The sequence below is a fragment of the Orycteropus afer genome, unplaced genomic scaffold (genome assembly GCF_000298275.1).
Source record: "Orycteropus afer afer isolate SDZICR_OR568_19922 unplaced genomic scaffold, OryAfe1.0 scaffold00402, whole genome shotgun sequence".
NCBI lineage: Eukaryota > Metazoa > Chordata > Mammalia > Tubulidentata > Orycteropodidae > Orycteropus > Orycteropus afer.
In genome coordinates this window covers 2,182,536-2,207,928 of record NW_006921989.1, presented here as the reverse complement: position 1 = coordinate 2,207,928, position 25,393 = coordinate 2,182,536, and the positions used below count along the sequence as shown (strand labels likewise).

General features: G+C 50.3%; 3 protein-coding genes across 3 annotated transcripts in view; 2 read left to right on the top strand and 1 right to left on the bottom strand.

Annotated features, from left to right (window-relative positions):
* Positions 1-97: 97 nt before the first annotated feature.
* Positions 98-14,609, bottom strand: CCDC159 (coiled-coil domain containing 159). The gene is made up of 12 exons (XM_007953600.2): positions 14,589-14,609; positions 10,213-10,246; positions 9,854-9,942; positions 9,678-9,759; positions 9,278-9,473; positions 8,714-8,781; positions 8,559-8,635; positions 3,525-3,637; positions 3,260-3,342; positions 2,412-2,525; positions 1,495-1,768; positions 98-260 (listed from the first exon to the last, which is right to left on the bottom strand). Exons 1-12 carry the CDS (start codon positions 14,607-14,609, stop codon positions 98-100), a joined length of 1,314 nt encoding a protein of 437 aa, XP_007951791.2.
* A 962-nt stretch (positions 14,610-15,571) lies between these two features.
* Positions 15,572-17,201, top strand: TMEM205 (transmembrane protein 205). Its single transcript, XM_007953599.2, has 3 exons — positions 15,572-15,671; positions 15,779-15,942; positions 16,896-17,201. The coding sequence occupies exons 1-3, from the start codon at positions 15,572-15,574 to the stop codon at positions 17,199-17,201; spliced, it is 570 nt and encodes a 189-aa protein (XP_007951790.1).
* Positions 17,202-20,591: 3,390 nt separating this feature from the next.
* RAB3D (RAB3D, member RAS oncogene family) overlaps positions 20,592-25,393 on the top strand; it is a 13,667-nt gene continuing 8,865 nt past the window's right edge. Inside the window, exons 1-3 of the mRNA XM_007953598.2 lie at positions 20,592-20,819; positions 21,296-21,414; positions 21,497-21,621. Coding sequence (XP_007951789.1) covers positions 20,592-20,819; positions 21,296-21,414; positions 21,497-21,621 — 472 coding nt within the window. The remainder of the gene's footprint in view (positions 20,820-21,295; positions 21,415-21,496; positions 21,622-25,393) is intronic.

Sequence of the window (25,393 nt, the reverse complement as noted above, 5' to 3'; positions counted from 1 at the left end):
TGTTCTCCCCTTCCCCCTAGCCTAACCTGCGTTCCCAACGCTCCAATCACACTGGCTACACCCATTCTTCCAGCCAGACCTCACCTGTGAAAGCGCCCTACGGCTTCCCACAGGCCGCCGCCACGCCCACAGACTCACAGCCGCCCCTAGCGGCCAGCAGGGCAGGGATGATGGTCACCCCCATTGCACGGTTGCAGAAACTCAGGCCCAGGCAGGCGAGGGTAGGAGCTCTGGGTCCAGTGCCCCATCCACACAGCTGGCTGTACAGTGTGACATGTGGAGTGAGAGTCATCAGAAGGGACAGATACCCTCCTGGCCCCTCACCCTCCCATGGACACAATTACCCATGGCAGCAGCCCCAGAGCATCCGTCCCAAATACCACAGACACACACACACACACATGCACGCACACACTTCAGAGTGCACAGCATTCATTCGTTCCACTATTCAGACAGAGAGCCTGCTGGGTTCCAAGGGCTGTGCTGGGTGCCAGCCATGTGGTGAACAAGACAGGCCTGCTCACTCATTCAGACAGGTGCCCAACACCCACAACACGTAACTGCTCACACATACAACACACACACACACACACACACCCGGCGTGCATACGGCTTGTCACAGACACCCACATACATAGTCACAGGGACACACCAGGAAGCCCTCCACACACTTCACAGCCCTACATACAGCCCACACAAGCCTTCAATGCACCAGGGTGAGGGGCTTAGCCTCAGGGCTGCCAACACACTTGAGAATCACAGCAAGAGCCACACCTCACACACAACAGGGGTCACAGACCAGTCACGGTGTCACTCGCCCAATCACAAGGCACTTAATGACAGCACACACGTTAATGGTCTCTTATGCACACTGGCATAGAAGAGAAATGGTGCCACACACAACCACAGCCACATGGCCTCACAAGGGCACATATATGGACCATGACACAGATTCATACACAGAGCCACACGACCACACCAGAAAGGTGCAAGTTCACAGACACACACACACCATCAGGCAAATACACAGCCACAAATGGCAGTCATATGCACACAGCCATACAGACACCAAAGACAGCCACACAGTCATACGGCCACTCAATGGCAGCCACAACATCACAGCCACAAACCCCCCACCAGAGTGATACCCACCACGACTACACAGTGACAGCCCCAGGAGACATAGCCGCACACACTCATAGTCATACAGCCACACAAAGACAGTTATACAGCCACACAATGACCGTTATACAATCACACATTGACACAAAATGACAACCATAGTCATCCACAGCCACCCTCACCACCGTCGCCGGGGATCCCCTCCCCCAGCCCAGTACCGGAGCACCAGCTCGCCGCCTCCCCTTACGCTCCCCACGCTGGACCCGGAGGGATGCGACCCGCAGGAACCGAGGCCCCAGATGGACAGATAGACCGAGGATCAGAAGCCCGCGGGAGGGGATGCAAGGGGCTCCCTAAGCCCCTTCCCCTCACCAGATCGAGGTAGCCGCCGCCTGAGCTTCCGCTCCACCCAAACGACCCGGCACTGCCGGACGGACAGACCGACGGCTGGCCCGGTGAGAGGACGAAGAGACAGAGACGCCGCGGACCGGGTCCGGCCGTTCCGCGCAGCGCAGACTCCGCGCCTGAGCCTTGGCGGAGGGGCGGGGCCTCATGGGACTCATTTGCATAACCATGTGGGGCGGGGATATGCGACGTCTCATTAGCGTGATCCGGGGCGGGGCCTCAGGTGCTCTTGAGAAAGGATCTTATTAGAATAGAGCTGGGAGGAGGGATGAGGACTCTGGGCGAAGCCTACTGGAAGGAGTGCAGGGTTTCAGAGCTGTGCCCACCCTTTCTGGGTCTCCGTTTTCCCACGTAGGCCGTGGAGAAAGCGGCCCAGTTCACCAAGGCTCACCAGAGAGGAACTTTAGGTGCCAATGTGAAAGAGCTGTCTGGTGAACAGTTGGGGCAGTGTGTCTGGCCCCTCACATCTGGACAGACTGACTTCTGGCCAGGGTCATATGTTAATTCTGCTCCACACTATCCCCTGACTCAAGGCCCACACATCCTGCACACTCCCTGGCATCTTTGCACCCTCCCCAGCACTAGAGAGTAAATGAAGGGGGTGATGGTAGGGCCCAGGTGCTGGAAGCAGCAGAAGAAACAGTCCAGGGGTGGAGGAGGGTCTCAGCTAGTTTATTTTCTCTCTGGAAGGGCTGTCTTGGGGAGCAGACCCCGCTGCTCAGGCTGTGGAAAGAGGAGGTGCGTCAGGGACCTCCCTTCTACAGGGGATTCCAGGGTCGGGGGTCAGGGACCAGAGCTGGGACAGTCCTGAGGGTCCATCCTGTGGGATTCCCGGGCAAACCAGGAGCGGGTTTGGGTGGGGTGGGGCCAGGAAGGATCTGTACCTGAGGGGAAGGAGCAGCTCTTGTTCATAGAAGTCTGGCAGGGGTCCTGTTCCAAGTCAGAGTCTGAGTCCCAGGAGGGGGGTGGCGGGCTCAAGCATGGGTGTCCCTTGTGGCCTGCAGTAGGGACATGTGAGATTTGGGACCTTCATCCACAAACCCTGAATGTGACCCTCGAGGACCCTCTGAAAAGGAGCTCAGTGTCCTTTGATATTACACCTTAGAGATCCTTGATATCATGCCCATAGACCTTGAATGTGACCTGACATGACACCAAATTATGACCTCAATGACCCTTGATCTGGTAGCATAGTGCCTAAGGTACTTGACTGCTAACCAGAAGGCTGGCGGTTCAAATCCACCAGCCACTTCTTGGAAGGAAGATGGGGCAATCTACTTCCATAGTGATATGGCTTTGGAAACCCAAGGAGAGGTCACTATGAGTCGGGTCTGACTAGGTATATAACAACAACAAAGCCTTAAAAATGATCCCAGTGATCCTGAATGTGACCCCTGGAGGAAACCTCCACCAAACCCACTGCCATGGAATCAACTTTGACTCACTGCAACCCTTTAGGACTGAGAAGAATTACCCCATAGGGTTTCTAAGACTGTAAATCTTTATGGAAGCAGACTCTCTAATCTTTCTCCCGAGGAGTGGCTGATGGTTTCGAACTGATGACCTTTTGGTTAGGAGCCAAATGCTTTAACCATTACACCACCAGACTTCCAGTGACTCCTTAATACTACCCCAGAACATTACTTAATGTGACTACAGAATAAGAGCCTCCAAATGTGCCCCTCAAATATGACCTCTGAAACTGACCACCATGTGTGAATGAGACCCTCACCCCTGAGGCTTGCAGACTTATGGTGGCCCCCGGAGGACATGGTGAAGCTATCGATGGAGTTCTGCAGCAAGTGCACAGCAGACCTGTGGGGAGAGGAGGAGCTAGGGGCCCCACAGGAGGGGCCGTGGTGGGGACAAGGACCGAGGTGGTCCTAGGGGGAGAAGGAGGTCTGGACTCAGGGCTCCGGGTTCTAAGGGTCCCTGCTTGATCCCGTTGGGAAGTGGCTCAGTTGAGGTCACAGATCAACATGGGGGCTGGGCATCACCATATGTCACTCAGCTCCTTGTGGAGGTCATCCTTCCAGGAGCTGCTGCCTCTGGGCGTCCCTTCAGATTCCATGCAGGCCTCAAGCCCCTGTTGCTTCATCTTGGTCAGAACCTGGGGCCGGAGGATAAAAACACCAATACTAATGATGGTGAAAGGTTAACCCATTGCCATCAAGTTGATCACATCACAGTAACCCTATAGGCCAGAATGGAACTGCCCTCTAAGGTTTCAAAGACTCATCTTCACGGAAGCAGATTTTCAGGTCTTTCTTTCCCCAAAGACTGGAGGAAGATTTATTCACAACCTGTGATATGTGGATGGCAGAACCTAGAACCTAGCTTGCTGAAAGTAAAGAGGACTTGAAGCACTTACTGATGAAGATCAAAGACAATACACTTCAGTATGGATCACACTTCAACAGAAAGGAAACAAAAATTCTCACAACTGGACCAATAAACAACATCATGATGTTGTTAGGAGCTGTCTAGTGGGTTCTGGGGAGCCCTGGTAGCATCGTGCCTAAGGCACCTGACTGCTAATCAGAGGGCTGGCTGTTCAAACCCACAAGCCACTCCTCGGAAGGAAGATGGGGCAATCTACTTTCAGGTGATACCGCCTTGGAAACCCAAGGAGAGGTCGCTATGAGTCAGGTCCAACTCGACAGCACATAACAACAACAACAACAGTGGGTTCTGACTCATAGTGACCATATGTTCAACAACACTTCTATGCTATGTTTGAGCTCATTGTTGTACCCACTGTGTTAATCCCTATCATTTAGGGTCTTTTCCTTTTCACTGACCCTCTACTTTAACAAATATAATGTCCTTCTCCAGGGACTGGTCCCTCCTGATAATATGCCCAAAGTAAGCCAGAAATTGTCTCACCATCCTTACCTATAAGGAGCAATTCTGGCTGTACTTCCTCCAAGATAGATTTGTTCATTCTTCTGGCAGTCCATAGTATATTTAATATTCTTCACCAACACCATGATGCAAAGGTATCAATTCTTCTGCGGTTTTCCTTATCCATTAACCAGCTTTCACATTCACATGAGACAATTGAAAATACCATGGCTTCGGTCAGAAATCCTCAAAGCAACACCTCTGCTTTTTAATACTTTTTAAAGTATTAAATGCAATACATCATTTGATTCCTTAACTGCAGCTTCCATGGGCATTGATTTAGAATATAAGTAAAATGAAATCCATGACAACTTCCATCTTTTCTCTATTTATCATGATATTGCCTATTGGTCCAGTTGTGAAAACTTTTTGATTTCTTTATGTTAAGGAATAATTCATACTTAAAGCTTTGATCCTTATCAGTAAGTGCTTCCAGTCTTCTTCACTTTCAGTAACAAGGTTGTGTTTTGACATATCACAGGTTGTTAATGACTCTTCCTCCAATCCTGATGCCATGTGCTTCTTCATACAGTCCAACTTCTCAGAGTATTTGCTCAGCAGATAGTTTGAATAAGTATGGTGAAAGGATACATCCCTGGCGCACACCTTTCCTGATTTTAAACCATGCAGTATCCCCGTGTTCTGTCTGAATGACTACTCTTGTTCTATGCACAGGTTCTGCAGGAGCACAATTAAGTGCTCTGGAATTCTCATCTTTGCAATGTTATCCAAAATTAATCATGAGCCACAAAATCCAACACGTTTGCATAGTCAATAAAACATACATAAACGTCTTTCTGGTATTCTCTGCTCTCAGCCAAGATCCATCTGACATTAACGATTCTATTCCTTGTTCCACATTCTCTTCTGAATCTGGCTTGAATTTTTGGCAGTCCCCTGTCAATGTACTGCTGCAACTGTTTTTGAATTCTCTTCAGCCTAATTTTACTTGTGTGTGATATTAATTATATTGTTCAATAATTTCTGCATTCCATTGGATCACCTTTCTTTGGAATGGGCACAGATATGGATCTCTTTCCTTTGGTTGGCTAGATAGCTGTCTTCCAAATCTCTTGGTATAGACAAGTGAGTGTCTCCAGTGTTGCACCCATTTGTTGAAATATCTCAATCGGTATTTTGCCACATCCCAGAGCCTTGTTTTTTGCCAACTCCTTCAGGGCAGCTTGGACTTCTTCCTTCAATACCATTGGTTCTTCTTCATATGCTACCGCCTGAAATGGTTGAATGTCAACCATTTGACTCTGTGTGTTCCTTCCATCTTCTTTTGATGCTTCCTGCATTGTTCAATATTTTACCCATAGAATCCTTCAATATTGCAAGTTGAACCTTGAATTTTTTCTTCCGTTCTTTTAGCTTGAGAAATGTCAAGCATGTTCTTCCCTTTTGGTTTTCTAATTCCAGGCCTTTGCACATTTCATTGTAATAATTTAGTTTCTTTTCTTGAGCTGCCCTTTGAAATCTTCTGTTCAGCTCTTTTACTTCATCATATCTTCCATTCACTTTAGCTACTCTCCATTCAAGAGTAAGTTTTGCTCAAAATCATTTGGAGACAAAAAAAAAAAAAAAAAGGTGGGGACCAGGTTTGCTGGTCCAATAGAGCCTGGTGTAACCACTGAGACTATGGCCCCTAGCTGCCCTTCAGGTCTGGAATTGAACCCACAACTTTGGTTTCCAACCAAACAAAGTACAGGCATGTGAGTTAAACATTTACCTCAAGTAGACACATGCCCTGGAGAGAACAATCATGGGAGAAGGAAGGGCTGCTTATGCACAGGGAGATAGCTCAGGGTGCAGAAGAGTATGAAGGGATGGACACTGGGAGGAGGTGACTATGGGGAGGAAGTGGGAGGGGAGCTGCTGCATTGTAAATTTTGGTCAATGACATGAGACAAAGTATATGTGAACTTCTGTATGAAAAGTGAATTTACTCTGTAAATCTTCACCCAAATCCTAATTAAAAAAAAAAAAAAAAAGTTAAAAAAAAAAAAAGAGTAAGTTTTGGAGTCTCTCCAGACATTCATTTTGGTCTTTTTTTTCTTTCCTATCATTTTAATGATGTTTTGCTTTTCTTGTGTATTATGTCCTTGATGTCATCCCACATCTCGTCTGGTCTTCAGTCATTAGTGTTCAATGTGTTAACTTTGTTCTTCAGATGGTCTCTAAATTCAGGTGGGAAATTTTCAAAGTTGTACTTGGCTCTCATAGATTTATTTTAATTTTCTTCAGTTTCAACTTAAACTTGTGTTGGAGCAATTGATGTGTTCTGCAGTCAGCCCCTGGCCTTGTTCTGACTGGTGATATTGAGCTTCTCCATCATCTCTTCCCACAGATAGAGTCGATTTGATTCCTGTGTATGCCACCTGGTGAGGTCCATGCTTCTAGTTGTTGAAAAAAGGTATTTGCAATGAATAAGTTTTGCAAAATTCTATAATGCTATGTCTGCCTTCTTTCTATCAGGAAGACTATGTTTTCCAACTACTGGTCCTTCTTTGTGTCCAACCTTTGTGTTCTAATCACATATATTATCAATGTATCTTGATTGCATGCATGTTTGATCAACTTCAGACTATACAAGTTGGCAAAAATGTTCAATTTCTTCTTTTCTTGGCATTAGTGGTTGGTGTGTAAATTTGAATAAGAGTAGTATTAATTGGTATGTGTATGGATATTATCCTATTACTGATAGCATTGTACTGCAGGATAGATAATGAAATGTTCTTTTTGACAATGAATGTGACGCCATTCCTCTTCCATTTGTCATTTCTGTCATAGAAGACCATGTGACTGTTCATTCAAAATGATCAATACCAGTGCATTTCAGTTCACTGATGCATAGGATATCAATCTTTATGTATTCCATTTCATTTTTGACAACTTCCCATTTTCTTAGATTCCACATTCTGATTATTAATGGATATTTGGAGCTGTTTCTCCTAATTTTGAGTCATGCCACATCAGCAATTGAAGGTCCTGAAAGCTTTACTCCATCCATGCCATTAAGGTCAACTATACTTTGAGGTGGCAGCTCTTCCCCAGTCATAATTTGAGTGCCTTCCAACCTGAGGGGCTCATCTTCTGGCAAAATATCAAACCATGTTCCACTGCTATTCATAAGGTTGTCATTGGCCATTTTTTTTTTCAGCAGTAGATTGCCACGTCCTTCTTCCTACTCTGTCCCTCACAGAAGCTCTGCTGAAACCTGTCCATCATGGGGAACCCTCCTGGTACTTTAAATATTTGTGGTATAACTTCCCCATCACAGCAACAGGAAAGCCACCACAGTACAACAAACTGACAGGTAAGGGGTGGGACATCATGATAAACAGAGAAAAGACTGAAGTTGTTAAGGATTTCATTTTACTTGGATCCATCATTAACGACTGTGGAAGCAGCAGTCAAGAAATTAAACAATGCATTGCACTGGGTAAATTTTCTGCAATGGCCTCTTTAAAGTATTAAAAAGCAAACTGTCACCTTGAGGACTAAGGTATGCCTGGCCCAAGCCATGGTATTTTCAATCACCTCATATGCATGCAAAAGCTAGACAAGAAATAAGGAAAATGGAGAATGAATTGATGCGTTTGAGTTATGGTGTTGGTGAAGAATATTGACTGTACCACAGACTGCCAGAAGATCGAACAAATCCATTTTGGAAGAAGTACAGCTAGAATGCTCCTTAGAAACAAGGATGGGTGAGACTTTTGTGTCATGTACTTTGGACATGTTATCAGGAGGGACCTGTCCCCAGAGAAGGACATCAGCAGAGGATCCATGAAAAACAGGAAGACCCTCAAGGATTGACAGTGACTGTAACAATGGGCTCAGACATAGCAATGTTTGTGAGGATAGCACAGGACCAGGCAGTACTTCGTTCTGTTGTACACAGGGTCACTATGAGCTAGAACTGACTTGATGGCACTGAAAAACAATAATTAACTGAGTGATTAGCGATCAGGCAGGGATATGTCATTATTGTACTCATTACATAGTTGAAGAAACTGAGGCCCAGAGAGGAAATGAGTTGCATAAGGTAAGTGAACAGTAAGCGACAGAACTAGAACTGGTACTTAGGCCTCCTGGCTCTAGTCTGATGGTGAAGGCCTCACCTTACGACACTTCACCTGCATCTTCTGCATCTTCTTGATGTTCGCCAGGTTCTCTGTGATCTCCTCCTCCTGAGTCTCTGTAGGGGGAAAGGGACTCAGGGGGACTGGGGTTGCAGAAGGACCACCCCTCCTGGATGGGGGCTCCAGGCACTCACGGAGCTTCTGGTAGATTAAGATCACTTCCTCTCGTACCAGCTCCAGCTCTTCCCACAGGAACTTCTTACTGAAGGGACAGTGTATTGTCAACCTGCACTCCCTTCCCAGCCCCTGGCATCCCAGGCCCCAGCTCCCATGTGTCCAAAGAGCCATCCACCCTAGCCTTTGTCCCTTCCCCATGTTTCAGTCTACCTTTCTCCTCTGGTTACTACTACCCTCCCCCCCTCCCCATCCTCTCCTCCTGACTTCCAGCCTCCCATTCCCTCAGCACATTCCACTCCCTCAGCCTCCCATTGCTTGGCCTCCCACTTCTGTCTGCCAACTTCCCATATCCCCTGTCTCCTGGTCTCCCCATTGCCTCTTCACCCTAGCTTCCTGTCTCTTCCAAGCCCCAATCCACTCCTCCTGTCTCTTTCCATGGACCCCAGTGTCCCCTGGGAAGGCTGGGAAGGGTGCAGGCAGGGGCAAGGGCAAGATGGGGGTCCCCCATTTCCCCATCTTGCCTGCGATGCCTCCTCCCTTCCCTCCTTCCACCTCCAGGCTGTCCTCCCACCCACACTCACCTGTTCTGGATCTCCTGGGCCAGCAGTTGCAGGCAGCGGTTGGTCCGGGCCTGCTGCACCTCCTCATTGTCTTTCAGGGTCTTCTGCAGTCCCTGCAGGCCTTGGGCCAGGGCGCCATATAGCTCCTGCCGGCCCTGCTCCAGGTCCCATTTGTTCAGCTCCTTTTGTGCCTGGCAGCCCGCAGGGCTCAGCACCTCTATGGGCATAGAGGACCTTGACAGAACCCTGACCTCACCCTGTGCTCAGCCTGATCTTAGCTTTGAACCCAGCTCCCCTTAACCCTGGTCTGACCCCAACCCTGAACCCAGGCTGCCTCAACTTCTCTCACCGTGGCCTGACCTTGGCTGACTCTAATAGGACCAGGCCTCCAGCCTGACCTTGACCCCTAGCCTGTCCTTACCTTCAAGCTGTTGGATCTTGATTTGCTGTAGGCAGCTTTCCTTCTCCAACATGGTCACCGAGTGGTTCAGGAACTCGAAAGCCTGGGGGGAAAGAGGTCCGGCTTGGGCTGGAAGTTGGGGATGGGAGGACACCAGTGGCGCAGTGGTTGCTGGGGGCGGTGTCAAGGCAGCTTACCTTGGTCTGAGCCTGTAGCTGGCTCTTGAGTGACTCCAGTTCGGATCGCAGTTGCTTCTGGGCTTCGGGTGTCATTGTGTTGGACTTGGCTATGGGCAGAGTTAAGAGTCAGCTGAGGCTGGGAAGGGTGTAGGCGGGGCAAGGGCAGAGGTCAACTGAGGCTCAGGGTACCAGCAGGGGCAAGGTAAGGAGCAGGGTTCCCTTGAGGTGGAGGTGGGAAATAGAGATCAAGGTCAGGAGCAAGGCAGCAGAGGCTGGGGCAGGGTGAGTAGGCCTCAGTGTTTGTACTGGGCAGAGGGTGGGGGTAGGAACAGGGTTAGTCTTTCCTCACACAGCCTGTTGGCAGGGAGGGTTCTCACCTTTGACCTTGAAACTCTTGGTATCCAAGGATGTCTAGGGGAGGGAGACAAGCAGGGAGTGGTATTTGTCCCTGATCTCCCTCCCTGCTCACCCCATCCCAGTCTGGGTGGTTGGACAAAGCTGGGTCTGCTGGGTTCTGGGTGTCCCAACCATGAGTACAGGCGAAGCTGCCTCTAGGCACATGAGCACACCTCCACTGGCCTGCCTGAACTCACAAGTGCACCTGTGTGTCTTGTCCCAGACGTGATGCATGCAGGTCTGTGGACTTTGAGCTTGGGCTCTGGCCCAATGCCAGCCCTGTCGTTGGCCTGGGCTCAGGTAATGACCCTCCTTCTTAGGAGCAAACAACACAGCATCATCCGCAAGGGGAACCAACAGCACCCAACATACAACCACACAAAGTCGCTGAAACACAGAGGTCATGAGCACACAACCTCAGCTGCAGCCACACACTCCAACCTCAAGTCATCAAGACCCACAGCACCTACCTGCACACATCTCAGACACACAATCACAGCCACACTGACCTCCAGGCAAAGTGGTACACAGAGACAAGCAGACCAAATTTCATTCAAAACGCACAATTACTCATTCATTTCCTCCATTCCTTCATCCATTCATTTAGCCCCTTTCAGCGAGGGCCTGCTGAGTGTTCTAGGTCCTGGGGACATAAAGTGTGAGTGTTCTTGGTGAGCTTCCCTCCCTCACTCCCAAAGCCCCTCCCTGAACCCCACATCAGCAGACTGTAGTGGAGCAAGGGGTTCCATGGGTGGGGTGACCTTGGAAATGTGGCAGTGCCTCTTCAGAAGGTCCTGTTCATTACAGCTGTCCTTCAGCAAGTCCGAGTTGGGCAAGGAGGGAGCCCCATGTGGCCGAAGCCCCAAACCCCACCCAGGCCTCCAGTCCACACACGTCCCTGTGTTCTCAGAAGCAGCTGGCCCCAAGGTCTCCGAATCTGAGGTCCTAGACCACTGATTCGTACAGTCCAAGGTCTTGTCTGAGGAAGATCCTGGGGGTGAGGGCTTCCTTCAGGGCCAGGCCAGAGTGACCCTCATATCCTTAGCCCCTCCGAGCCCCAGGAGCACCCTTCAACTAACCCCAGAACTTGTCACACTTCCCGTCAGCAGGCAAACACACGATGGAGGGCAAGGGAGATGAGCAGTGGCAGGTCACAGTGTGGTCAGAGTCCCGGGATAGGCCAGCCAGGAGAGGGTCACTGTGAGAAGGATGGAGGGCTGCTCTGAGACCAGACCTCATGCATTGGCATGCACAGACCCTTCCTGAAACCCCAGAGAGGCCTCGGCCCTGAAAACAGGGCCTCTCAGTCATTGTAGCTGAAGCTGGAAGGAGTGATCCCAACCCTAGGGGTCAGCCAGGTCAGTGAGAAGGACCTAGGAGACCCCACAGAAGGAAGTGAGGGCTCTAGGAGCACTCCCCCCGCGCCCCCCCCCAAAAAAAGGACCTTAACATGGGGCTTTAAGGAAGGATTTTCCTGGCAGGAAACAGCATGTGCAAAGGCTTGGAGGTGGGGAACCACATGCTCCGTGCTGGTAAATGCAGGATGCCTGGAGACAGTCGAGGAAGCAGCAGTGGGTGAGCAGGGCAGCTTGAGCAAGGCATTGAAGGCCAAGCTGAGGAGTTTAAACTTGGCCTTGCAGGTCAATGAGAGCCAGGGAATGTGAGCAGCAGGGGCAGAGTATATATGTTAGCTGACTTGGGGCCAGGCCTGTGCTGGGCAAGGCTGGGGACAGAAAAGAACTTGGCTCTGGGCCTCACATCTGTCCCTCTCCCTGTCCACTGTAGTCAGGGCTGGCACACATGGAAAAACCTGGAGTAGGTATGCCTGGAAAAACTTCCAGGTGAAGGGCACTTTGCCCTGGGTCATGCTCAACCAGTTCACCAAACCCCCCAGACCTTTCTCTTCTGCTGCTTCACCTGGTATCTTTTCCTTGGCCCAGTGGTCTTGAAAGACTCCTATACACCCTTCCGAGATCCACTCAGCATATCCTCTGAAAGGTCTTCTTTAATCATTTTAAAGATCATGTTTACTGAGCACCTACTGAGTGCCGGGGACCACCCTAAGCATTCACCGACTCTTCACACCCACCCCACGATGCACAAGTTGTTCTTCTTTCTGAAATGTTCTAGGCCACCCTTCAAGGCAAGGTGTGTGTCAGGGACTGTACGAAGAACACGGCATCAGGATTGGAGGAAGACTCATTAACCACCTGAGATAGGCAGATGACACAACCTTGCTTGATGAAAGTGAAGATGACTTGAAGCACTTATAGCCTTCAGTATGGATTACATCTCAACATAAAGAAAATAAAAATCCTCACAACTGGACCAATAAGCAACATCATGATAAATGGAGAAAAGATTGAAGTTGTCAGGGATTTCATTGTACTTGGATCCACAATCAACACCCATGGAAGCAGCAGTCAAGAAATCAGACGACATACTGCACTGTTGCAAAAGACCTCTTTAAAGTGTTAAAGTGCAAAGATGTCACTTTGAAGACTAAGGTGCACTTAACTCAAGCCATGGTATTTTCAATAGCCTCATATGCATGTGAAAGCTGAACAATGAATAAGGAAGACTGAAAAAAATTGAAGCATTTGAATTGTGGTGTTGGTGAAGAAAATACCATGGACTGCCAGAAGAAGTACGGCTGGAATGCTCCTTGGAAGTGAGAATGGCCAGACTTCGTCTCACCTGCTTTGGTCATGCTGTCAGAAAGGACCATTCCGTGAAGAAGGATATCATGCTTGGTAAGGTGGAGGGTCAGCAAAAAAGGGGAAGACCCTCAACAAGATGGATTGACACAGTGGCTGCAATGAGGGGCTCAAGCACAGCAAAGATTGTGAGGATAGTGCAGGACCAGCAACTGTTTCGTTCTGTTGTGCATAGTGTAGCTATGAATCAGAGCTCACTTGACAGCACCTGACAGCAACTACCCTTCAAGGAAAGGTACATGTCAGAGTTGTATTCTTTCACCATGTTTAATCAGTCTGTGTGTCTGAACATATAATCCAAGAAGTTGGACTTTATGAAGAAGAATGCATTAGGATTGGAGGTAGACTCATTAACGCTATGCAGGCGACACAACCTTGCTTACTGAAAGTAAAGAAGACTTGAAGCACTTACTGATGAAGATCAAAGACCATAACCTTCAGTATGGATTATACCTCTACATAGAGAAAACAAAAATCCTCACAACTGGACCAATAAGCAGCATTATGATAAACAGAGAGAAGATTGAACTTGTCAGGGATTTCATTTTACTTAGATCCACAATCAATACCCATGGAAGCAGCGGTTGTGAAATCAAACAATGTATCACATTGGGAAAATCTGCTGCAAAAGACCTCTTTAAAGTGCTAGAGAGCAAAGATGTCACTTTGAAGAGTAAAGGGTGCCTGACCCAACCATGGTATTTTCAATAGCCTCATATGCATGTGAGAGCTGGACAATGAATAAGAATAACCAAAGAAGAGTCGGTACATTTGAATTATGGTGTCAGCAAAGAATATCGAATGTACCGTGGACTGCCAGAAGAATGAACAAATCTGTCTTCGAGAAGGTACAGCTGGAATGCTCCTTAGAAGCAAGAATGGCCAGACTTCATCTCTTATACTTTGATCGTGTTGTCAGAAAGGATCAATCCCTGGGAAAGGATATCATGCTTGGTAAAGTAGAGGGTCAGCCAAAAAGGAGAAGACCAAGGGGATGGATTGACACAGTGGTTGCAAGGATGATCTCAACAGTGACAACGATTGTGCAGATGGCTCAGGACTAGGTCGAGTTTGTTCTGTTGTACATAGAGTTGCTATTAGTCGGAACCCACTCAACAGCACCTAACAAAACAACCCTTCCAAGAGTCACTCCCTAAGGTAAGCCCTCACTTCCAGAGGCAGTATACAAAATGGTTAAACAAGGAGACTCCAGCCGATGGCCTGGTTTCAGATTCTAGCTTTGCCTCAGTGTCCCCAACTATAAAAATGCAATGTTGTAGTATCCATCTTATTGTGTTGTTATCATTAACTGAATTAATTCGTGCCAGTGCCTGGCATACAGTAGGGGCTCAATCTGTGTTTGTCCTTGTATGCCAGCTGAGAACCTGTGACCTGAAGGCAATGGGAACCAGAAGAGGAAAAGGGGGGAGGCACTTCTGAGCGCAACTGCAGGCACATCCCAGTCGTGTGCTCTCCCCCCTTCAATTCCCTCCCACATTCAGCTGTTGTTTCTCAGTCCCTCCCGGGAGAATTCTTTGGGGAAGGGGAGGGGGTCATTAGCTTGGGCCGCGTCCCTAGAGCCGCGAATCCAGCACGCCCTTCGGGCTCCCAACCTACTTCCACCCCCACCTACCACATACCACCTGTTCATACTCTCCCATCAGGGACCGCGAAACCAGTCCCCAGCTCTGACGGTGAAATTTGATCCTGTGGGGACACCATCACATTGAAATGTGCCAGGGCTGAAGCGGGAGTCACAGAGAGAGGTGTGGCCAGCATTTTAGCCCCGCCCCTGCCGATGTAGCTGAAGGCCTCAATGACGCCCTCCCACTTCCGCAGCTTTTAAGGGCCCAGGTGTAATTGCATAAGAGCCTGACTGGGAGGCGGGATCGCGGGCTGATTTCTGCCAACCGATTAGTCAGTATCTAAGAGGGCGGGATAAAGGGGGGGCAGGAGTGCCGCATATCTATGATTCGGTTGGCTTCGGGCTCAGCAGGGAGGCGGGGCGAGTTCTTGGTTGCGGGAACCCACCGAGCGAGGTAGCCCACCACGTCCGCGGTCCGCTGAGGTGGAGCGGAGCGCGGGAGTGAGGTACCAAATCCAGCCCGCCCGCCCCCTGAGATCTGGCCTCGGAGCCTCTGGCGTCGGACTCCTGGGTGCTACGGGTTGAGGTCCTGGTTCCCAGCGGTGGGGTTGTTGTTCTCAGGATTTAGGGTTCTGTAGATTTGCGCTTTCCCAAGATTAATTGGGATTCCCGGAGCGGGGGGGAGGGGGTGATTTGGGGATTCCATTGTGCTGTTTTGGGATCACGGTCTTTGGTGTTAGAACTGGGATCCTTGTGATATTTGGGGGTCACCAGGGTAATTTCTGAAGTCCTTGGGCTGCGAGTTTGAGCTGGGACAGCACTGTGCAGGTCTTGGAAGTGGCATGGACTTCGGGTTCCAGAGAGCCTGAAATCTTGGGGTGGAGTCCCGGCTTGTTGCAGGCCTCCTCTGGGACTTCCCCTCAACCCCTATTCGTGGGCCACTTTCTCTGGATCTCTGCTGGATTAGCCATGACCCTGGACCTGAACAGGCTTACAGAGTCTGAAGGCCACACTGTTCCGCCTCTCTAGGGCTGCAAGATGGAGGAAGGGAGGGACCCTGGAAGCCTGACTAAGGTGGTCCATCTACTGGTGTTGTCAGGGGCCTGGGGCATGCAGATGTGGGTGACCTTCGTCGCAGGTAGGGACCCTCAAGCAACCTGAATGTTGTGGGTACTTGGGGTGGGGACAGAATGGGAGAGGGGTCTGGGGGTTTTCTAACAGGAGTGTGGCGCCTTGCACCCGCAGGCTTCCTGCTCTTCCGAGGCCTTCCCCGACATACCTTCGGCCTTGTGCAGAGCAAGCTCTTCCCTTTCTACTTTCACATCTCCATGGGCTGTGCCTTCATCAACCTCTGCATCTTGGCTCCATGGCATTCCTGGGCTCAGCTCACATTCTGGGAGGCCAGCCAGGTATGCAGTAGACCCATTACCGGACCCCAGTAAGCATCCATGACGAAACATCTGCACAAATTTACAAAAAAAGAAAAAAAAAAAAAAGGTGCCCCTTCTTCCTAAAGAATACAAAACTGGGCTCTGGCTACATTTGAGCAGTGCACAGACTGCACAACTGTCCCCAGCAACCCTGTCTTTCTTTCCACCAGTGTCTCTTCACTGGACGCTGCTACACTCCTCCCCCTAGGCCGCCTGCCAAGCTGTAGTGACTCAGCTGAGCTGGGGCACTGACCGCAGCTCATTGTTTAAAAACCAGCCTGACTGGGACTTTGGGGCCCCCACCCCCATTCATACATTTCCTCAGCCACAAGGCTAGGGACTATGTCCATATCTTATGTTTCTCCACCTTGCCCTCCCCTGGCCCCCATTATGTTCCTCAGATGTGGGCAAGTGTGGCCTGACAGGTGTTTCAAGAATAATCCCACAGAGACAGGAGAGAATTATGGGTAATTGGAAACTCACGGACTTTTTATTCATTCCCTGTGGGCCTGGTGTCTGTTCTTGGGGTCTAGGCTGGGCCCTGTCTCAGGTTTCCTGTTTTGGGAGAGCAGAGGGGACAGTTATAGTGCTCTGCGCCAGTTTTGGGGAGGGAAGTTCTGACCTTAGATGTCCTCAGTTTTGGAGAACAGAACGGACAAGGCCCTGCTCTGGGACTTCCAGTCTGTGGGTCAGAACAGAGAAAGCCCAAATGGGGGAATAAAAGACAGAGATGAAGCCTTTCCTCAGGGGCTGCCAGTTTCAAGGAACAAGAGCTGGAGCTCTGTCTTTGGGACCCCTCAGTCTGGGGCCAAGGAAGGGCCTGACTTTGACACAGTTCTACCCCATCCCCCTCTGGGCTATGAGGGTGTAGAAGGGCCCCTCCTGCTTCCCCGGCATAGCTCACCTTGTCTCCCTTCCGCTGCTCCCTCCAGCTCTGCCTGCTGCTCCTGTGCCTCACGCTGGCTGCCATCAATGCCCGATGGCTTGAGCCACGGACCACTGCTGCCATGTGGGCCCTGCAGACCCTGGAGAAGGAGCGGGGCCTAGGTGGGGAGGTACCGGGCAGCCACCAGGGCACTGATCTCTACCGCCAGCTGCGGGAACAGGACCCCAAGTACGGTGCCCTCCGCCAGGTCTTCTTCCGCTACCATGGGTTCTCCTCCATTTGCAATCTGGGCTGCCTCCTGAGCAATGGGCTCTGTCTTGTGGGACTCGCCCTAAACCTCAGCCGCCTCTAGCCCCTGCCTCCTCTTTCCTGCTGGGGGCCCTGTGTATCAATAAAGACTTCCTTGGAAACAAAGACTGGTGTTGTTTTTGGCCTGAGAAGCAGGGGGCAGGGATAGAACTGAGAGCCTCAGTATCCCCATTCACATGGCACAGTGATGTGGGGCAATCGCTACTGGAGCCCCTAAACCCCTCCTGTGATGGTGCCCACTGATTGGCCACCTGCTGTGTGTCTGACATGGCGCTAAGCACTGCACACATCTCATTGAACTGAGTTGGTTCTGATCCTGGGGACAATCGTGTTTCCTACCCCATTGACATTGAGGGTGGCTATGTGACTTTATTTGGCCAATCAAGTGGGGGCAGAGGCATCACTTCCAGGCAGAAATGTTAAGAACTCATGCATGACTCGCCACATTTTCCCTTCACCATGGCAACCAGTGTGGGTGAGAAGCAAACTTCGCTATTGGGTGCCATGGAAACGGGTCTCCGGTTACTGTAGCATAACCCAGCTTTTCCTGACTGATGCCCTTCTCTGTTCATCCACGTGGTGGCCCTTGGTGATAGCTACTCTTGTTCCCATGAGACAGCCAGCCGGAGCTCAGAGAAGCACAGAAAGGTGAAGGTGGGGCTGAGAGTTGAGGACAAGCAGAGCCCGCACTAATTGTAACTGCAGACCCTTTTCTGCCAGCTTGAAGATGGCTCTAGGGCCTCAGCTGGTCTTGGATGCAAAATCTACTGTGTGGCCTCAGGCAAGGACTGCACCTCTCTGAACCTCAGTTTCCATTTCCATAAAACCAAACCAAAACCATTGCTTTTGAGTTGATTGCAACTCATAGTGACCCTATAGAATAGAACTGCCCCATGGGGTTTCCAATGCTCTGGTAGCATAGTGCCTAAGGCACTTGAGTGCTCACCAGAAGGCTGGCGGTTCAAACCCACCAGCCACTCCTCGGAAGGAAAGTTGGGCAATCGTACTTCCGTAGTGATACTGCCTCGGAAACCCAAGGAGGGGTCACAATGAGTCGGGCTGACTCGACGGCAAACAACAACAAATCTTACAGAAGCAGACTGCCACATCTTTCTCCCGCAGAGCTGCTAGTGGGTTCGAACTTCTGACCAATGACCTTTTGGTTAGCAGCTGAAGGCTTAACCACCGCACCACCAGGGCTCCTTTTATCCATAAAAGGATGTTTAATTCCAAGGGTACTTAAGAGCGTTTAGCAAATGGATCTAGCCCACCGTTAGCGTCAAGTGCTGCATTTTACAAACATTGCCTCCAATCAGAACCCTCACATAACCTTGTGAGTTGGGTGCTACTGTCATCCAACACTTGACAGTTGAGGAAACTGAGGACCGGAACGCCTTGCAGCTTCCAGCTCCGCCCACCTGCTGTCTACAAGCCCTGCCTCAGACTCCGCCCCCTCCCCGGAGCGGCCCCTCCTCCTCGGCCTGGGCGGTGCCCGCGCGGGATCCGGGTGGCTACTGGCAGCGGCGGCGGTGTCTGCAGGGCCGGGGTCGTGGGCCAAGTCACAGCCGAGTTCTGAGGCAGAGTCCCGGAGAGCAGCGACCCCCACACAAGAGGTGACCCCTCTAAGAGGGAGAGGTCCCACCCAGCCCCTCCGCGTCCCAGCAGGTCCGGGGGGCGGGGGTTGGGAGGAAGGCAGGGGGCCCGGGGAACAAAGGCGGGGCGCGGGGAGACGCCTCTTTCCTCGCCCCCACCTAGCTGGCCTCTTCGGGGAGAGTTAACGGGGTGCCAGTGAGGTAGAGGGCCCAAGTGGGGACAGAAGATGGGACCATATGGTGATGGGGGGAAGCTCCTGAGCTTTCCTCCAGCGGCTGGGGCACCCCAAATCCAGTAAAGGAGGCAGGGCCGAGCCTTCTGTGGACTCTTACCTAATGCCAGACGTAGGGGAGTGGTCGGCAGATGGTCAGAAAGAGGTGGGACAGACAGAGCGGTGCTGGGGCTGGGGTGGGGGCCCTAGCTTGCGGCTTGCCCAGCATGGGGAAAGATTTCCTGCCTCTTCTCTTCCCCTCAAACTCGTTCTCCCGGAACACGGGGTGGGGCAAGGGATGGGCAGGCAAGGGGGGCCGTTTGGGTCCTCCTTTAAAATGGAAAAAAGCCCCAAAGGTGCTTGGGAAATAGATTTGCTAGCGGTTCCTCTGCCTGTATGCCCTCCATTCCCGCATGCCTTCTGAACCCTCCCTAAGGATGAGAAGCAGCCCCTAGACTGATGGGGAAACTGAGGCCTAGGGGAGGCTGAGGGGGTGCCTGGATCCAGATGAGACAGCATGCTGGTGTGTGGGCAGCTGCAAGTTTACCAGCCTAGTGGCAGGAACACAATGCCAGGGAGGGACCCAGGACGAGGTGGGGGTGGGGGTGCTGTGATTATTAAGTGGTTGGGATGGTTTCCTTGGGATCTGAGGACTCATTCTGGCCTCCGTGGGCTGGAGCTGGGGTGAGTCAGCCCTACCCAGAGGGAGACAGGACCGGCCCCTTTGACAAACAGAAAATGGTAGTGCTTACTTGACAGTAGAGCCTGGCCTTTAAACCTGGGCTGGATCCATTGAAACCAGCTCCTGGTGGGCTCAGGGAAGGGGTTAAACCAGGCTTGAGTGGGCAGGCACCCTGTAGCTGACATCTGCCAAAGGCAACATCCTGGCCTGGAGGAGGGGGCCTCCATTCAGCTGACAGGTCCCCCCCAACTCACACCTGGGCCACGGCCAGATGCTCACCCTGGGGCAAAGTCCACGGTTGTACCTTCCGCAGAGCCTGGTTCCCTCTCCCACGGCCCGACGAGGTGCTCATGCCCCCTCAACTCCCTCTGCCTGAGCACCTGCCTTCAGACCCTGCCTCTCCCCCTCCCTTGCCAGGTGCCAGCTTTCTTATCTCTGGGCTTCAGTGCCCTCCTTCCCCATAATAAGGCCCGGTTTCTCCGGGAGGGTGTGAAGACTAAAGATCAGTCACATTTGTAGAACACCCACTGTATACCAGGCACTGTCTTATGACCATTATGTGTACCTCCCATTGGAATATGACCACCCCGACGGTAGGCTTTTTCCTGTCTTATTCACAGCTGTGTCCCAGCAACAAGGAATAGGTCCTGGCACAGAGTAGGCACTCAATAAATGTAGGATGAATAAAAAAAACCTCATTTTATGCCATCAAATATCCTCATTTTCCAGATGAGGACATTGAGGTATGTACAGAGAGGTATAGGTATATACAGAGAGGTCAAGGATATGTCCAGGGTCACCTGGTCTCCAAGTGGCAGATCCAGAATTCAATGCCAGGCCTGGTGCATACACTGACGCCATTATTGGTGGTTTATTCTCCTGCAGGGCACCAGCCCTCCCCATCTGAGGAGTTCAGGCCTCTTCCCAGGAGGCTCCCTGCCTGCAAGATGGCGTCAGCTGGAGAGCCCCCTACAGGCTCGCGGGATGCAGCTGACCAGAACTTCGACTACATGTTCAAGCTGTTGCTGATTGGCAATAGCAGCGTGGGCAAGACGTCTTTCCTATTCCGCTATGCTGATGACTCCTTCACACCAGCCTTCGTCAGTACTGTAGGAATCGACTTCAAAGTCAAGACTGTCTACCGCCATGACAAGAGGATCAAGCTACAGATCTGGGTGTGCTGGGTGTCCGTGGGGTCTGTGGTGAGGGGTGGAGTCTGTAGGCCCAGGGGAGGCTGAGGGGAAGTCTATGCCAATGGAGGGTTCTGGGGTCAGGGAGAATGGCCCAGAGCCACCCCTCATCTCCAGCTGCTGGTAACAGTTGTCATGGTAAGATGAGCTCCAGGGTTCACATTTATATGTGGCTTTTGTGAGGGTCATTAAGTTGTTTCTTGGCTTATAAATCTGTGAAAGGCCATGGACCCCTCAGACTGAGCACCCCTCAAGGGCAGGGCTGTTACCTCTCCCATGAGATGGAGGAGTGTTCCTTTGAGAATGGACCCATGCCTCCCCCATCAGACTGGGTGGGCAGGCCCATGCCTCCCCCATCAGAATGAAGGCTGTGGGCAAGGGTGGTGCCCCCATCAGAGCCCTGTGGGGGTAGGAGGGGGGGTAGGGTGGGTTCTAGCCACCTGACACTGCTGTCTGCCCAGGACACGGCTGGCCAGGAGCGCTACCGCACAATAACCACAGCTTACTACCGCGGAGCCATGGGCTTCCTGCTCATGTATGACGTCGCCAACCAGGAGTCATTTGCCGCTGTGCAGGACTGGTGAGTGCTTGCTGACCTCTGACCCTCTGACTTTTGCCCTTTGCCCCTCTGAGCTCTGGCTCATGGCTTCCAAACTCCACAGGGCCACACAGATCAAGACTTACTCCTGGGACAATGCCCAAGTTATCCTTGTGGGAAACAAGTGTGACCTAGAAGATGAGCGTGTCGTGCCTGCTGAAGATGGCCAGCGGCTTGCCGATGATCTCGGTAAGTGCCCCACCTGGGCCACAGGCCCTGGACCTCCCAATACCAAACTGCTGTCCCCACCCTCGGGTCCCAGGTCCAACCATAGTCACCAGCCCTTTGTGAACCTGCTCAGAAAAATACCCACGTGTATGCCACCTCCATTTAATTTCAGGAGATTCACTCACAGACTTCCCCTCCCCACCCTGCTGCCCATGCCTGGGCCCCCAAGTCAGCAAAATCATTTCTGGGAATTTATCCTGCCAACACATTTGTAGGATGTGGGAGGTGTTGGGTATAGGAGTTGTGGCAGTCTTAGTAGGAGTAAAACCTTGGAAACCCCTCAGATGTCTTACGACAATAGAGCCAATTAAGCAATATGTACTCACACAGTGGGATACCACATAGTGGTGAAAAAGGATGAGAGTGTTCTTTATGTTCTGGTGTGGCAAGTTCTCTGAGGTAGATGGTTATGTGGAGAAAGAAAACTGCAGAATAGAGGGTATGGCTGCTTCCTTTAGGCCAGGAGTTGGCAAACTTTTTCTTAGAACCAAACCAAACCAAATCCACTGTCATTGAGTCGATTCCAGCTCATAGCGAGCCCTGCTGGGTTTTCAAGGCAGTAAATCTTTACGGAGGTAGACTACCCTGTCTTCTTTCCATGGAGTGGCTGGTGGGTTTGAACCGCCAACCTTCTGGTTAGCAGTTAAATGCCTTGGGCACTGTGCCACCAGAGCTCCTTTTTCCTTAGAGGACCAGATAGTAAATACTTTGCCTTGGGCAGTCTCTCTCACAAATACTCAGCTGTGCATGCAAGCAGCTTAGGTCATGGAAATGGGTGTGGCCATCTGCCTATAAAACTGCATTTATAAAAACAGGTGATAAACTCCGATTTGGCCTTCAGCTCAAAGTTTGCTGACCCTGCATTATATAAAAAGGGGAAAATAAGAATATACGCTTTTATTTGCCTGAAGAAACTCTAGAAAGATATGCAAGAATCTAGTAATAGTGAGAACTGTGCATGTCTGAGAACTGGAAGACCAAGGCACCTGGGTGGGAGGGAGACATTTCACTGTCTATCTTTTTGAATGAGGTAAATGGACTATTTATTAAAATTTAAGCTAAAAGAAAATATTGTCCTGGAGTGCTTTACCACTGCAGAAGAGGGTGGGTTAAGAACGCACGCCTTGTAGCTAGAATTCTTAGTTGCCATTCAGTTGATTCTGAGTCGTGGCAGAACCCACGTGTGCAGAACAGAACTCCCAGGCTTGTGAAGCCTGTGACCTTTCCGGAGCAGGTTGCCAAGCCTGTTTCCCACGAGCTGGGTGACCTCCTGTCGCTCCCCTTCTTTTCGCCTCCATTTTTCCATTTGGGCAATGGAGGTGAGAACCAAATCTTTGTCCTAGGGCTGCTACCCATTGCCACCGAGTCAATTCTGACTCACAATGGCTCTGTAGGACAGAGCAGAACTGCCCCATAGGGTTTCTGAAGCAGACTGCTTTACTTTTCTGCTGCAGAGTGGCATGTGGGTTCCAAACACTGACCTTTTGGTTACCAGCTGATGCTTTAATCACTGCACCACCAAGGCTCCTCATAGGGCTGTTCAAACCAAACCAAACCAAACCCACTGCCATTGAGTCAATGCCGACTCATAGCTACCCCCATTGGGTTCCCAAGGCTGTAAATGTTTATGGAACCAGACTGCCTCTTCTTTCTTCCACAGAGCATCTAGTGGATTCGAAGTGCCGACCTTTTGGTCAGCATCCAAATACCTTAACCATTTCACCACCAGAGCTCCTCATAAGGCTGTTGTTGTTGTTGTTACGTGCCGTCAAGTGGAACCCGACCCATAGCGACCCCTCCTTGGGTATCCGAGGCAGTATCACTATGGAAGTAGATTGCTCCATCTTCCTTCCAAGGAGTGGCTGGTGGGTTTGAACCGCCAGCCTTCTGATCAGCAGTCAAGTGCCTTAGGCACTAGGCTGTTAGGAAGGTTAAATAAGCTCATGTTGGGCCCAAGTGAATATTAACTCATATCATTTCTGGATCGCTTTGTGATCTTGGGCGAGGGACTTCTCATGAACTCTCTGGGCCTGTGAGAGGGAGATACTAATGTGTCCAGCTCATTGGGTTGTTGGGAGGTAAATGAGTTATGATATATAAATAGTTAGAACAAAATCTGGCAGACGAGTAGGTTCCACCTGAGTGTTCGCTTGGTCTTGTGAGGATCGTTACAAAGCTGCTCACACCACTGAGAGCCGGCGGCTGCTTACCTCTAAGGCCTCTGCTGTGATCCCGCTAGCTCTTCTCCCACACAGGCCCGAACCGTAAGGTCTTTCTTAAATGTTGTGTTCCCACCCCACCCTCAGGTTTCACAATGTGTGACCCAGCCTGGGCATGAGGAAAAGAATAAAGGGGCCTGTCATCTTCTGCCCGCCACTTCTCTTCTCCACAGAGAAGGTTCCCTGGTTCTTATAACTCCCTTCAGAAATATCCTGAGTACCTATAGCCATTGATGACATTCTGGCTACTTTCCTGTTTGCGCAGATGGTAGCCTGCTGTGTACCCTTTTCATATTGCTAGAAGTCACTCCCATCATTCTGTACACAGCTGCCATATCTTTTGTCATGGCTGTGTATTAGTCCGCTGCCTCTTTTGTTCTTTCTGTTATCTTATTGACAGACGCTGAGATGATTTCCAAGCTTTTCCTCCTGCAGACAAAGCTATAGCACAAGCCCTTACACATACATATATTTTTTAATTGGAGTAAAAATGTCTGTGACCAAATATTTGCCAATTCAAGTTTTTACGTGTACAGTTCAGTGACATTGATTATGTTTATTTCCTATGCATATTTTTTTGTTCACTTGAGGAAAGAGATTTTGCAGCTGGATTCATGAGTGTTCTCAACCCTTTTGAAAAAATCTTTTTATGATGGAAATTTTTAAATACGTACAAAAGTAGAAAGAGAAGTATAATAAATGCTCATGTTACCTGGCTTCAACAGGTAATTGACATTTATCCGATCTTGAATCATGTACTCCCTTAACCAAACCAAACCCATTGCTGTCAAGTTAGTTCCAACCCATAGTGGCCCTATAGGACAGGGTAGAGCTTCACCATAGAGTTTCCAAGGCTATAATTTTTAGGGAGTTCTGGTAGCATTGTGGTTAAAGTATGGGGCTGCTAACCAAAAGGTTGGCAGTTCGAATTTACCAGCTGCCTTGCAGAAGAAAGTTGAGACAGCCTGATTCCATTAAAGATTTATAGCCTTGGAAACCCTATGGGCCAGTTCCACACTGCCCTTATTAGGGTCATGATGAGTTGGAATTGACTCAATGGCAGTGGTTTTGTTTTGGTTTTAATCTTTAAGGAAGCAGACTGCCACATCTTTCTCCCATAGAGTAGCTGGTGGGGTCGAACCACTAACATTTTGGTTAATTTCTTAACCACTGCACCTCCAGGGCTCCTCTATAGTCCTCCAATTCCCCCCCCCCAATTTTTTTTTTTTTAGCCTTGTAAAGCAAATCCCCAACGTTGAGCCATTTTATCTGTTAAAACTTTGCTACACACTTTTTAGTCACAGCCAGCTACCCAGAGGGACCGAGTAGTTGAACCTGTGGGCTCGGGACCATAGTCATGGAACATCAAGCTCAATTGGCATAACATACTACACAAAACATTGTTCCACCTCCTACTTTGGTGAGTAGCAACTGGGATCTTAAAAGCTTGCAAGCATAAATAGACTACCAAGCATAATTCAAAATGCACCAACAGCAGAAGAGAAGCCAGATGA